At 37.7% G+C, this 15,526-nt stretch overlaps 1 protein-coding gene across 5 annotated transcripts in view; it reads right to left on the bottom strand.

The window, feature by feature from the left end:
* The window catches only part of LOC136026365 (rab9 effector protein with kelch motifs-like), a 116,942-nt gene that overhangs the window by 59,493 nt on the left and 41,923 nt on the right, over positions 1 to 15,526 (bottom strand). For all 5 annotated transcript variants that reach the window (XM_065702935.1, XM_065702928.1, XM_065702919.1 and 2 more), the window contains exon 4: positions 653 to 806. In XM_065702935.1, coding sequence (XP_065559007.1) covers positions 653 to 806 — 154 coding nt within the window. The remainder of the gene's footprint in view (positions 1 to 652; positions 807 to 15,526) is intronic.

The raw sequence follows: 15,526 nt of genomic DNA, 5'->3' as shown, positions 1-15,526 counted from the left end.
GCATAAAATATTTAGTGCATACACTTCCATCAAGATCTTAAGAGAACTACTTCCCACCACAGCACAAAATTTGAAGTCGCCTTCAAACAATTATCTTATGGTCTATATTTTTGTTGCCTTCAGTTTTTTGTCATTTTTGACGTATATCTACTAGTCACTTTAAATCCCTTAAATGCCTACCTTACTCAAAATCAAATATTATTAGGGAAAAATAAAGCGTCCTTGAATTTAACATCATCTTGCTTTATTCGTCTTGTAATTAACAAACTCAAAAAACTCTTTGAAAAAAGTAATTGGATTACCAAAGATTCTTGACAATTGTATTCCTTGCGTTGCCCTTGCAGTATATTGCTTCATCCAGGCTTGATCTCTGGAACCCACATTACCAATCTATGGTCAAAACTTCTTTGCCACCACAGAACGTAAAAATTCTTGAATAAAGGCTATTGAAGAAATTAGAAGCAATTGGTAAAATGTAGACCATGTACCGTCCTTAAAAGCTTTTTTTAATTGTTTGTATTTTATATAAATCATTCTTAGCTAAAATAAGATTTTCGAGGCTGTTAGTTTAATTCTGAAAGAAGGGTGGGGCCAAATTTTTAAGAACAGAGATTCGAACGGCATCTAAGGAAATTTGTATTAGTCCACTTACGCAAATCAAAAAGCCAAAGATCATTAAGAGGTCCTCGGAGATCCTGGTAACCTCCAAAGACATACATTACGTCTTTGTGAATGGTTGCAGCATGTGCTCGTCTTCCATGAGGCCAAGATGAATTGCTGACTTTAACCAATCGCCAGTGTTGTTTCTAAAAAGATTAAAATTTATTTGAAACTTAGAAACCGGATATAGTTTGTCTCCACTATTTTGTATATTTTTTTTTGCTGTAAATTTGGGCATAAGTATTTCCATTGAAAAAGCAAAAAGAAACAAACAAAAGTGAATTGTCCAATACTTTTCTTATTTATCAAATTTGACATTAGAATCAAGTTGTCACTGGATTTTGAGTACCGATACGAATTAAATCGCCTCAGTCAGTTCAGCCGTTTTTTTTTGTGAAATAGACGTAAACGCCATTCTGGAAGAAATTGAGATATTAGCACTCTATGGTAAATTTTCGCGTTCTTTCCATTGGTGCCATCTATGTTTGTCTAAGTTAAACGGGTTAGAAGTTGAATTTCTGTATCAGACGTATATCCACAAATTCTCTTGCTTCTACCAACTTTTCTTTTTGAAAAAGACGTATATTCTAAGCCCAATCAAACTTCATTCCTTTGTCACGTGGCTTGACGTCTTTTACCAAGAAAATGCACTTATGTCTGATTCAAATGATCGTATTATAAATTTTGGTTGACATAAGTCTCCCTCAGTCGGGCACAAGAGCACCGTTCGTCTGTTTCAATTGTAGAGCTAAGTCAGAACTATTTAGATTTTAGTGAACTTGTCTTAGTTCATCCAAAGCAGCCTGTGTGAAGGAACAATGCCTCAAAGAGCTTGGACCATGGTTCAAAAGGCTCGTGACATAGTTGCCAAAAGGTAAGGAGAAATCTGATTTGTCTTTGTTAAAGTTTAACTGAAAAGGAATGTGATTGGGAATTTAGGTACCCATGAATTATTCACTTAAAGATGCTTGAAGACAATATGCAAATGCGTTACTTTTCTCTGCAACTGTAGATATTCTGAAAGTTATATTAGAGCCAAAAGTGAAAATAACCCATTAAAGCTTAACGACAACTCCGTGCTAACAGATATTCTTGCTGAAATGAATAATATGAGCTTCGCACCCCTTCTCAATCATGCTTTGCGAGACGATTTAGACAGCTTCAGTCTTGCAGTATCAGCAGAACTATCAAGTTATGTCCGAGAAGATTAGACTCTCTCGATGAATTCCACTTCCACTTTTTCTACTATCAAAGAAGTCTCAGCTGACGCTGTTAAAGATGTCCTGCCGTTAGCACCGAGTGTCATAGTATTAGCGTTATCAAACGACATCGCAGAAAATAAGACTCTCTTGATGAACAATACTTCTACTTTGTCTTCTATCCAAGTCTTCTCAGCTGATACTACTGAGGATATCCTGCCATTAGCACAGGAACTACTTGACTCTGAAGCTGACCAGGTCAAGTCACTTATCATTGAGAATGAGCTTAGTCCATCTGGTCTTTTAACAAGTTCGCATATTCAGCCAGCTACAGAACCAGTTATTGAGATTGACGGCGAAGCGTCTTTGATCAAAGAAAGACCTATTCTCTTTGGGTGTGATTTGGAGAAATGTAAGCTTCAGTGCTCACTTATTACCCAGGAGCTGCGAAAAAGTCTAAGTCAATCTTTCTGGTCGTCTGGATTTGAGCAGAAACTCAAGTGGCTTAAGCCCTACATCACAGCCAACAAGCCAAAGCGAAGACGATTCGAAAATGCAGAAAATTGTTCCATCAGAAAGAATAGATCTACAATGTTTTACTTCCCATTTTATTCTGAACTGAAGCAGATCTGCAAACAAATGTTTTTGGCAATCCTGGACTACCCCCCAAAATCCGACAAGATCATTCAGCATGTTCTTCGCGAGTAAGCAGAAGATCCACTCAAACTCAGTGGATAAACGGGGAATGGCTGCAAGAGAGAATCCAAAGATTTATGGAGAAGCACAAGAATTCCTCGTTAGACAACACATTATGACATTTAAGCCTTCTATGACGCACTATAGGCGCGAGCACTGTCCTAACTAGACAAATCTTTCAAGGGAAATTACCGTTACTTTCCTAGTAAAGGATTTTAAAGACAAAAATCCCGGAGTGGAAATTGGTCTGAATATTCATCGAGAAGAACTGAAGAAACAGCATGTGTCCTTGAAAATGCCTTCTATTGATGAATGTGATACCTACTGACACCTATCAGCCAAAATCAGTGCCAGATCAGCCTCTGAAACTGAGGTAACAAAGCTGGAAAAGTATCAAGAGAAGTATAAAAAATCGAAAAACCTTTACGCTACTGACGCCGATCGTGTATGGAAAAACACTGAAAGGGTTTACAGTTTCAACTTGCAGAAGATCCTTCTTCTGCCCACGATGTCGTCTTTAAAGACACTTTTTTCATCAGTCTCTCGTGATTCTACGAGACCTTTGCACCAGTTGGGACAAGGAATCCGACTTGTCTCTCTTATTGTGTAAATTGGCACGAGGCCATTTCTGGAAGAAATGCGGAGAACATTGCAAGCGCTCTTGACAAATTCATTGAAGTTCAGGCTACTCTTGGAGTCAAAGACATCATACTGTACTATGACAACTGTATCGCCCAAAACAAGAATTGGACACTCTAACTGCTTTTGTTCAGATTGTCAACGCCTCAGAAACCACAGTCAATTGAATTGATCTTCGTCACTTGACAAAAGGCCATAGTAACGTGAGTGCGGACACTTTCCATGGAAACATTGAGTCAAAGATTCGGCGCACCAAAGCAGTATGCTCTTTCCAGAGCATAAACGAGCTGATTTTCCAAGCCTGGGGAAAAAATGAAATCCTGAAAATGTGCTTTGGAGATATCAGATTGTGGAAGTCAGGAAGAAACACGAAAAAAAATCCATGTAACTTAGGTGATATTGTGCAGGTTTCTTTTGTCAGAGGCAAACAAACCATGTCCGTGAAAACCGACTTGGACGAAACACCTCAAGAAAGGGACTTCCTATTAGCAAAACTTCGATTGTCAAGTTTTCTCCTCGAAGATGTCATAGCAAAAAGGTGTACAGAGTGAAAAACTTGCTGTCATACTTGAGAAGCTAGTTCCCTTGATGGCAAATCGAGTCGACCGCGGGTTTTGGCAAAATATACTAATCAAACAGTTCGTGGTAACGAACTGTAGTAAGGAGCGACCCGGCTCAATAGTAACCAAAACTCTAAAAAATGGAATTTCGCTACATCAAAAGAATCGCATTTTAATGCTGATTTTAAATATATAAGTTGCATTAGGTTTAGTCTTACCCATCAAAAGTTACGAGACTGAGAAAATTTGCGCTATTTTAGAAAATAGGGGAAAACACCCCCTAAGAATCATAGAATCTTAACGAGAATCACACCATCAGATTCAGCGTAACCCTACTGTAGAAGTTTCAAGCTCCTATCTACAAAAGTGTGGAATTTTATATTTTTTGCCAGAAGGCAGATCACAGATGCGTGTTTATTTGTTTGTTTTTTTCCCCCAGGGGTGATCGTATCGACCTAGTTGTCCTAGAATGTTGCGAGAGGGCTCATTCTAACGGAAATGAAAAGTTCTAGTCCCCTTTTTAAGTGACCAAAAATTGGAGGGCACCTAGGCCCCCTCCCACGCTAATTATTTTCCCAAAGTCAACGGATCAGAATTCTGAGATAGCCATTTTATTCAGCGTAGTCGAAAAACCTCATAACTATGTCTTTGGGGACGACTTACTCCCCCACAGTCCCCGTGGGAGGGGTTACAAGTTCAAAACTTTGACCAGTGCTTACATATAGTAATGGTTATTGGGAAGTGTACAGGCGTTTTCAGGAAGATTTTTTTGGTTGGAGGCAGGGGTTGAGAAGAGGGAGATATGCTGAAAGAGCTTTCCATCGAGGAATTTGTCATGGGTGAAGAAAATTTCCATGAAGGGAGCGCAGGATTTACTAGCATTACTTAAAAAAAAAACAATGAAAAAATAAATATGAAAAAGTTTTTTTTCAGCTGGAAGTAAGCAGCAGCATTAAAACTTAAAACGAACAGAAATTATTACCCATATGAGGGGCTCACCCCCTCCTAATACCTTGCTCTTTACGCTAAAGTATTTTTAGTAATTTCAACTATTTATTCTGCGGCTTTTGTGATTCAGGGGTCATTCTTAATTAATGAATTGGGACAAAATTTAAGCTTTAGTGTAAAGAGCGAGGTATTGACGAGGGGGCAAACCCCATCATATCTATATATATATAAAAATAAGTTGTCTGTGGATGTGTCTGTCAGGTGACGTCAGGTTTGTGGGTTGACTGACGTCATGAAGTTAGTTGTCGTCATTTTTGTTATGACGGTGACGTCATTAAAGATATTTAAGACATTCATTCACGGAAAAATGTTTAATTGTAAAATGACTGAAGAACCTACAATGGCAACAGCCGAGGAAGCTGCTCAAAGAGCCTATGTCAAAAAACTTGCTGCTGATAGAGAAAGTAAGAAAAGAAAGCGTGCCGAGGAATCACAAGAACAGCAAGAAAACAGGCTTGCGACTGATAGAGAAAGTAAGAAAAGAAAGCGTGCCGAGGAATCACAAGAACAGCAAGAAAACACGCTTGCGGCTAAAGAACGCAAAACCGCGCAGTTAGATGAATATCCACCTGGACAGCGAGAGTCAAAACATATCAAAACTGAAAATGATAGCGATGAGGATTGGGTTTGGGATTTTGACTTGGATAAGGTCAGCAATGCCTACCAGATTTAAGTTAAAAAAAACAAAGGTTCAGCGATATGTACTTCATAGTGACGCTGAAAAATAAAGAAGAAAAAGAAAACTGAAAAAAGAAAAAAGGTAAAAAATTAAAAAAATACTAAAAAGAGAAAACACTCAAAGAGAAATTACAGACCGGGACACAAATGACGACCGAGACAGAGGGAATATAAGTGACGACCGGGAACCTCAATGACGACCGGGACACCGGGACACAGGGAATATAAATGACGACCGGGATACTCAAAGAGAAATTACAAACTGGGACACCGGGACACAAATGACGACCGGGACACAGGGAATATAAATGACGACCGGGACACAGGGACACATCATTAGAATAATGAGGTATAGATCTGAATACGGATTATTTTTCCTATGGAAAATTATATGTTGCATGTTCAAGAGTCAGTAAACCTGACAATCTATTTATATGCACAGACAATGGGACAGCGAAGAATGTTGTGTATTCGTATGTTTTACGTAGTTAAAAACATATATTTATATCTATCTCTATTCACAGGTGGGACATAGGGACACAACTACAATGGCGCGTAACTAATATGGCACGTAACGACTTACGCGCGCGGGGGGGCTTGGGGGGCACGAAGCGCCCCACCAACTAGGTGTTGGGGTGGCGCGAAGCGCCACCCCAACAGCTAGTATGTAATAAAAATATGAGAATACAAAAGTTCTTTACGTAAGCTAATTTATAAGTTACGTATATCTTTTACTTATAAAAATATTCTTAAAAAATTTCTAGTTGCCTTTTTAATTAACCGAAAATCGGAGGGCAACTAGGCTTCCTCGCCCGCTCTTTTTTTCTCAAAATCATTCGATCAAAATTATGAGAAAGCCATTTAGCCAAAAAAAATAAATATACAAATTTCGTTTTAATTATTCCTCTGCGGAGAGCCAAGGTCAAAACATACATTGATTAAAAAATGTTCAGAAATTAAATAAAAAACAAGTTTTTTAAATGAAAGTAAGGAGCGACATTAAAAGTTAAAACGAACAGAAATTACTTCGTATATGAAAGGGGCTTTTCCTTTTCAACGCCCCGCTCTTTACTCTAAAGTTTTTTACTGTTTTAAAATGTAGAGTTGAGAGAAAGTGTCAAACTTTAGCGTAAAGAGCGGGGCGTTGAGAAGGAAAAGCCCCTTTCATATACGAAGTAATTTCTGCTCGTTTTAAGCTTTAATGTCGCTCCTTACTTTCATTTAAAAAACCTGTTTTCTTATTTAATGTCAACAGGGAATGACATTAATCCCTTGATGGCAAATCGAGTCGACCGTGGGTTTTGGCAAAATATACTAATGTCAACAGGGAATGAAAAATTTGTCTTGTTGGGGTTAATCAACTAGGAAGTGTGTACTTTCTTTGTTTTTTTTACTTTATTTAACATTGCAAGCGAAATTTTCACAAATGGCAAATGGCAATGTGTTGTCTGAAACTACGAGACTGTATAAATGGTTATTTGAAATTTTTAAGTAAATTTCTCTTCAAAATCCCTTTACCTCTTTTAGTTGCAAAAGGGGGTACTGAACTTAGCATTTCGCTGTTTCAAACGTTCAAAACGGGAGAAATCCACACTTTCGTATAGTGCAGCCTCTTTTGTTACTTTAACTGGTTCAATACGATCATCCAATGAAAGGAAATGCAAAGTATAATAAATAAATGGAAATCATAGATTCAGCTCTAATCAACTTGATCAATTTCACTTGAAAAAGGCTATTTAAGATGTAATTTTCATGAAAAGACTGTTAAATCCTTTAATGTTTTAACTAATTGTATATATGCTTAAATAGAGTTTAGGGTTATATTTTCATCAGACTACTAGCTGTTGGTGTGGTGCTTGGAAACCCCCCCCCCCCCCAAAGCCCCCCGCGCGAGTAAGTCGTTACGCGCCATATCAGTTACGCGCCATTGTAGTTGTGTCACTGTGTCCCACCTGTGAATATATATATATATATATATATATATATATATATATATATATATATATATATATATATATATATATATATATATATATATATATATATATATATATATATATAGATATATATATATATATATATATATATATATGTTTTTAACTACGTAAAACTTGCGAATATAAAACATTCTTCGCTGTCCCACTGTTTGTGCATATACAAAGCCTTATATACTTATAATGACGTCATATGCAAACCCTCTTTTTACAAACAAACAAACATGCATACATAAAACTTACTTTTATATAGATAGATAGATTGATAGATATACATATACACTGTAAATTAACTACGTAAAACTTACGAATATACAACATTCTTCGCTGTCCATTAACCTTGTATCCGGTGGATTCAGGGCTCTTTGTTGCACGTTGGATTTCGAAAAATAAACGCGTTGACCATTCTGTAAATGTACTGCTAAGTGAACAAAAGCTGGACTTCGTTCATGCATTGGAAATGAAAGAATTCACCAAACAGCTTCATTACTGCTTATTTATCTTTCAGCCTGATATTGTATGATTTCATCGATATCACCGATTTCGGACTGCAAGCCAAAAAATGCCATGTCGTTGAATTTGTTGACGTATATACATATGTATTTGATTGCCTTTACGGAGTTACAGTATTCAACGTTTATATGTGCATTAAATATTTTTTTATAATAAAGGTGAATATGAAATAACCCACTGGTTATCTACTTCAATGGTGGTACCGTTATGCTTCTTTATTATTGTTGGTTTACCACCATCTTCAGTAGATCTTCTTCTACATCGTGGGTAACCATCATCTCCAGTAATTGCTTTGGGTACTAAAAGTTGAGGATATTGCTTTGCGCACCTTTCATTGGCCATGCATGATGATTTTTCATTCAGTGCACCCCAAGGTCCATGTATCTTACTTTTTACCACAATACCATATAAGCCCTTATGGACATTTTCATTAGGTAATTCAGCGGAAATCACATGTGTCAATTTCATTAGAAGTAATTTTATCATGCAGCCATATTAGTATATGTGCGTGTGGCAATCCTTGTTTTTGCCATTCCACTGAGTATATCCAGCCTCGCACTGACACAAACACTTTAAGTTTTACTATGTAGTTTATCAGTGATTTCAACTTTTGCTGGAAGACACGGGCCATAAGGTTATGTCTATGAACCGCCGATTGTCCTTGAAGTAAAAGCTGCTGTATCTCGTTCCAAGATTGATTACATGTAAATGTAATAAATAAATCTGGACGACCACGCAATAGCATCTTGAGCATATTCATGCATTTGACGGGGACTGCCAGCATATGGCGAAGGTAAAACCGTTAATCTTCCAACGTTAGTGGTATTACCGTCATTTACAACTGCATCTTGTAAATGAATGTATTGTTCAGAGTGGAGCTTGGTCTGATTCAGACGGATAAATAGCAAACGTTCTGATTCAATCTTTGCATACCTATCAACGATGTATTGGTGAAACAGTTGATGGCATTATAAAATATAATTATCTTCATTGTGACGAATCATTAGTCTATAAGAATAATAATTCATTGCGCTGCATTTCTTATCCGTTTGTTTGTTAGTGGATGGATATATCAATTTATTATTAAAGTGATAGCTGTTGGCTCCATCCCAAAAAATTATTGGATATTGTAGGGCATCGTAGCATCGATGAGTTTCAGCAATTATTACCAACTGAGCGTTTCGCTTATGAAAAACAATATATCGAGGTAAAAACTGATCCCCCGACCATAACAATTGCCACTTCGTCGATAGTTGGAGCATTGTATCTACGCAAATGTTCGCCAGTAGGTGTTTTGTCAGCGGAAATAACAATTTTATGCGTATCAGTAGGCATCAAATCGATTGTTGTTTTGAACAGGCGCACTAAATCATTATTTTCGTGGAAAAGATGTTGCAATTGGGAAACGATAGTCCTTTCAACGTCGGGAGAAATTTCGCAACATGCATTCAATTCAGAATTGCTATCACTGATGAAGTACATTTGTAAAAATTTATGATTCTCACCTGAGAGTGGTAGAAGGGACCCTGCTCTATGAAAAATTTGCTCTTTTACTTTGAAAGTAGAAATAAATTGATATTTATTTTCGATTTGGGCACCAAACGACGTCGTTTGGAAACATGAGCTATATATTCGATGTTTAATAAGAAACGCTTAGATTCTGACGTAGTTCCAGGAATCAAAGTTCTTATTGGCTCTGGTGGTGCAGCCAGTTGAGGAAGTTTAACTTTTCCTGAGGCGCAACACTTTCCCATTGTTTCACCATTAAATTTCAAGGCCTTGCAATAGGGACAGATTTTAGACATAGTCCCGATTTGACCACATCTACTCAAGCTATAATCATCGACTGGGCTGTACCTGAATCCCAAGCGATAATTTTTACGTTGCTCTTGTGATTCCTCGGCACGCTTTCTTTTGGCATTATCTCTTTGAGCCTCAAGTCTGTTTTCACGCTGTTCTTGTGATTCCTCGGCACGCTTTCTTTTGGCATTATCCCTTTGAGCCGCAAGCCTGTTTTCACGTTGTTCTTGTGATTCCTCGGCATGATTTTTTTCAGTAATTTCTCTTTTAGCCGCAAGCCTGTTTTCACGTTGCTCTCGTGATTCCTCGGCGCGATTGATTCCTCGGCACACATTCTTTTCTATTTCCCTATTTTAGCCGCAATCCTTTTGGCATTATCTGTTTGAGCCGCTTCCTCGGCTGTTTCTTCTGCCATTGTAGGATTTATACTAAATATTCTCTTTGAATCGCAAGCCTTATATACTTATAATGATGTCATACACAAAGCCTTATCTATCTATCTTCTATATATATAAAAATAGGTTGTCTGTGTGTGTGTGTGTTGAGTGACGTCATGTTTGTTTGTCGACTGGTGTCATGAAGTTAGTTGTCGTCATGTTTGTTATGACATTGACGTCATTAAAGGTATTTAAGACATTCGTTCACGGAAAAATGTTTAATTGTAAAATGACTGAATAACCTACAATGGCAACAGCCGAGGAAGCTGCTCAAAGAGTCTATGCCGAAAAACGTGCTGCTGATAGAGAAAGTAAGAAAAGAAAGTGTGCCGAGGAATCACAAGAACAGCAAGAAAACAGGCTTGCGGCTAAAAAACGCAAAACCGCGCAGTTAGATGAAAATCCACCTGGACAGCGAGAGTCAAAACATATCAAAACTGAAAATGATAGCGATGATGATTGGGTTTGGGATTTTGACTTGGATAAGGTCATCAATGCCTACCAGATTTAAGTTAAAAAAACAAAGGTTCGGCGATATGTACTTCATAGTGACGCTGAAGAATAAAGAAGAAAGAGAAAACTGAAAAAAGGTAAAAAACTAAGAAGAAAAAACACTCAAAGAGAAATTGCAGACCGGGACACAAATGACGACCGAGACAGAGGGAATATAAATGACGACCGGGAACCTCAAAGAGAAATTACAGACTGGGACACCCGGACTCAAATCACGACCAGGACACAGGGAATATAAATGACGACCGGGACAAAGGGACACAACTACAACGGGGACGCCGGGGGCACAGGCGGGATATATAAATGGCGACCGGGACACAGGGATTGTTCGAATAGAAATTACAGACCGGGACACAGAGACACAAATGACGACCGGTGACACAGGGAATATAAATGACGACCGGGACACTCAAAGAGAAGTTACAAACTGGGACACCGGGACCCAAATGACGACCGGTACAGAAGGACACATCATTAGAATAATGAGGTATAGATCTGAATACGGATTGTTTTTCCCATGGACAATTATATGTTGCATGTTCAAGAGTCAGTAAACCTGACAATCTATTTATATGCACAGACAATGGGACAGAGAAGAATGTTGTATATTCGCATAGCGTGCCGAGGAATCACAAGAACAGCAAGAAAACAGGCTTGCGACTGATGGAGAAAGCAAGAAAAGAAAGCATGCCGAGGAATCACAAGAACAGCAAGAAAACAGGCTTTCGGCTAAAGAACGCAAAACCGCGCAGTTAGATGAAAATCCACCTGGACAGCGAGAGTCAAAACATATCAAAACTGAAAATGATAGCGATGATGATTGGGTTTGGTATTTTGACTTGGATAAGGTCATCAATGCCTACCAGATTTAAGTTAAAAAAAACTTTAGGTTGTTTTAAGTTAAAACAGATTTAGGTTCGGCGATATGTACTTCATAGTGACGCTGAAAAATAAAGAAGAAAAAGAAAACTGAAAAAAGAAAAAAGGTAAAAAACTAAAAAAAACTAAAAAGAAAAAACACTCAAAGAGAAATTACAGACCGGGACACAAATGACGACCGAGACAGAGGGAATATAAATGACGACCGGGAACCTCAAAGAGAAATTACAGACTGGGACACCCGGACACAAATCACGACCGGGACACAGGGAATATAAATGACGACCGGGACACAGGGACACAACTACAACGGGGACGCCGGGGGCACAGGCGGGATATATAAATGACGACCGGGACACAGGGATTGTTCGAATAGAAATTACAGACCGGGACCCTGGGACACAAATGACGACCGGGACACAGGGAATATAAATGACGACCGGGACACTCAAAGAGAAATTACAAACTGGGACACCGGGACACAAATGACGACCGGGACACAGGGAATATAAATGACGACCGGGACACAGGGACAAATCATTAGAATAATCAGGTATAGATCTGAATACGGATTGTTTTTCCCATGGACAATTATATGTTGCATGTTCAAGAGTCAGTAAGCCTGACAATCTATTTATATGCACAGACAATGGGACAGCGAAGATTGTTGTATATTCGCATGTTTTACGTAGTTAAAAACATATATTTATATCTATCTCTATTCACAGGTGGGACACAGGGACACAACTACAAAGGCGCGTAACTAATATGGCGCATAACGACTTACGCGCCCGGGGGGGGCTTGGGGGGCGCGAAGCGCCCCGCCAACTAGGTGTTTGGGTGGCGCGAAGCACCACCCCAACAGCTAGGATACTTATAACGACGTCAAATTATAATGATGTCATATACAGAAATACAAAATGCATACATGACGTCATAACGATCAATCCTTGTAATGACGTCAGTCATCAAACCCACATAGAACATATAAGATATATGGTATTGAGTGATAGGTAAGGACAAAAGTAGTTCAGTAGAAACCAAAGCTCTTAAGACTGAAGTTTCTCTAAAATATATACGTCAAAGGTTTCTGTTACTGCCAATTCCATGTATAACAATTTTTGGGTTTAAATTTTTAATAAATATTAAATTTTAAATAAAGCTAAACTTGTCCAAAAGCCCTATACAAGACATTTAAGTCATTGTATGAAGAAAATTTAATTATTGTGTTTTCAAACCATTCGTGGTAACGAACTGTAGTAAGGAGCGACCCGGCTCAATAGCAACCGAAACTCTGAAAAATGGAATTTTGATACCAATAATTACATCAAAGGAATTGCATTTTTACGCTGATTCTACAAATATAAGTTTCATCAAGTTTAGTTTAACCCATCAAAAGTTACGAGCCTGCGAAAATTTTTCTTATTTTAGAAAATAGGGGAAACATCCCTAAAAGACAAAGAAAAGTCAAAAGTCAAAGTTGTCCCATCCTCAACGCCTTGCTCTTTACGCTAAAGTTTTTATTGTTTTAAAAGTAGAGTTGTGAGAAAGAGTCAAACCTTAGCGTAATGAGCGAGATGTTGAGAAGGGAACAACTCCTTTCATATACGGAATAATTTCTGTTCGTTTTAAGGTTTAATGTTGCTTCGTACTTGCAGTTAAAAATCTTGTTGTTTCTTTTAATTTTAATTCTCGATAAAGATGAAAATTCATCTTCGATAAGAATGAACATTTATTTTTTCATGGGTGTTTTGTCAAAAAAAAAAATTGGGAAAAAGCTTTGTTAAATTAGCATTCGAAGCTCCACAGCGCTTATAAGTAGAAAAAAAATGACTGGAAAACAATGAAGTGCCAACTTCAGACAATTCCGTGCTGTTATGCATAAACGTGCTCAGTCCACTTTTTCAACTTTTACAGGAGAGAGAAAATAAACTTAATTAATTCCGGAAAATCGAAATATGGTTGAAAGAACTTTTCAAAAATAATTATCTAGGCAAACTTTACCTGTTTTTTATAATAGTGATGTTGTAAATAGTATATTGTCTATGGTTTCCTAGGAAATAGAGGGAACATTTTCAAGCAAAATGTAATTTTACCTGGAACAGAAAAAAAGAGAGGTTGCACGAACGTGTTTAGTCCATCTAAATTTCATTATTTAATATGAACACGATCAGAAACGGGAGAAGCCAATAAGCAGTATCAAGTATATAATACAAGAATGAGCCAGAAAGTGTGAGAACAAGAAGTATTAGGCTCACAGCTCTTCAAGGGGCTCTGATTCTTCTGTCACAAAGTCTGCTGGTGAAGTGTCAGGTTCTTGTAAAAGGTATGATACTTTTCATCAAATAGTGGCAACAGCGACATTGTATCGTCGTACTTTTGTTCGCTGATTGGTTTCCCATTTGGATGTTTGGGTCTCGGCGCTTTCGTTGTTGTGTTTCCGCAAGCTCATTACTCTAAACGTCTCGTTCTCTTCCAATATTGTCTTATACTTCAGAATTCCAAAATGTTTCTCATACCAAATCCAACGTATGCCTACCCACGAAAAGCTGCGCTTTTCTGTATCAACGCTTCGTTTGATGTACATCTGTTTTTAAAAATTTGCCCCAGTAAAGAATTCCTTCTTTCTTTCTTTATTTCATGTGCAACTATTTGTGTCCTACCTCTTGTAAACCGCACAACGTTTGTCTAATCTTCTGGGATTCTGACAAGAATACCAGGTGTTTTCTTTGACTTTTTATTTCGGGCATTGTCACTGTCATACTTTGAGTGCGTATGACCTGGCTCTAAGGATTTCTGATCAATATTTGACTGGTTGCTACCAGGTAAGTGAGATGTGTAGTAAGAAAACATTGTCGACACAAACATATTTCTGTTTTGTGAACCACAGGTGTCAAAAATAAAATGTAAGAGATTCTAAAGACTCTGCAAGATTAGACACGCTGAGGAACAACCATGATGCCACTTCACTGACCCCCTTGTCCCCCATTGCTTTATGTCAGAAGTAGTTATAGGACCATGTTAAATAATGAGAGATAACATGAACTGTGAGATTGTAGGTCTATATTTCACTATAAGGTTATAGAGACCTGGCGCTGGTTGGCACAGCTATAGGTCAAAGCGCACGACCTCCTATTTCCATCACTGATCTTTGCTGATGCTCTGTCTACTCTTTATAAATGGTTGGCCTTAGTGTAAGCAGATTCATGGGGGCGCTTCTTCTATTCGGACTGCTTCCTTATTCTTGTCACTGGTGGTAGATTTTTCCTGAATAACAAAATTTTCGTATTTGCCAAAATATGCACTGTTAAATTATGCACTTGGTGAAAAAAAATAATTAAGTCACATTAGAAGGAATTTGATCGGTCAATAGTTCGCAAATGAGAGTACGCACGAGAAAAATATAAGGAGAAGGAACAAAAAAAACAGAAGCAGATATATAAATTTCAAAACTGAATGGTCAGAGGCATTCATGAGGAAAGGGAAGACACCATTTCCAAAATAGCAAATGAATAAACAAAGATCACTTTTAAAAAGTAACCTTTACCACCAGCACCTTGGCATGTCATCTGCAACTTCCCAGGTTCTTCTTAGGTGATTTGCATGTCATTAACCGTTGTCATTAAAGTTTGACTCTTTCTCTCAATTCTTCTTTTTAAAACAGTAAAAAACTTTAGCGTAAAGAGTGGGGCGTTGATGAGGAAGCAGCCTCTTTCATATACGAAGTAATTTCTGGTCGTTTTAAGTTTTAATGTCGCTCCTTACTTTCAGTTAAAAAACCTTGTTTTTTTATTTAATTTCTGGACGTTTTTGAATCAATGCATGTTTTGATTTTGGCTCTCCGCAGAGGAATAATTAAAACAAAATTTGCATTTTTTTTTGGCTAAATGGCTTTCTCATAATTTTGATCGAATGATTTTGAGAAAAAAAGAGCGGGAGAGGAAGCCTAG

Source organism: Artemia franciscana, chromosome 1, assembly GCF_032884065.1.
Source record: "Artemia franciscana chromosome 1, ASM3288406v1, whole genome shotgun sequence".
NCBI classification, from domain to species: domain Eukaryota; kingdom Metazoa; phylum Arthropoda; class Branchiopoda; order Anostraca; family Artemiidae; genus Artemia; species Artemia franciscana.
The sequence above is the reverse complement of the archived record's forward strand: the minus strand, read 5'-3'. Positions and strand labels throughout refer to the sequence as shown.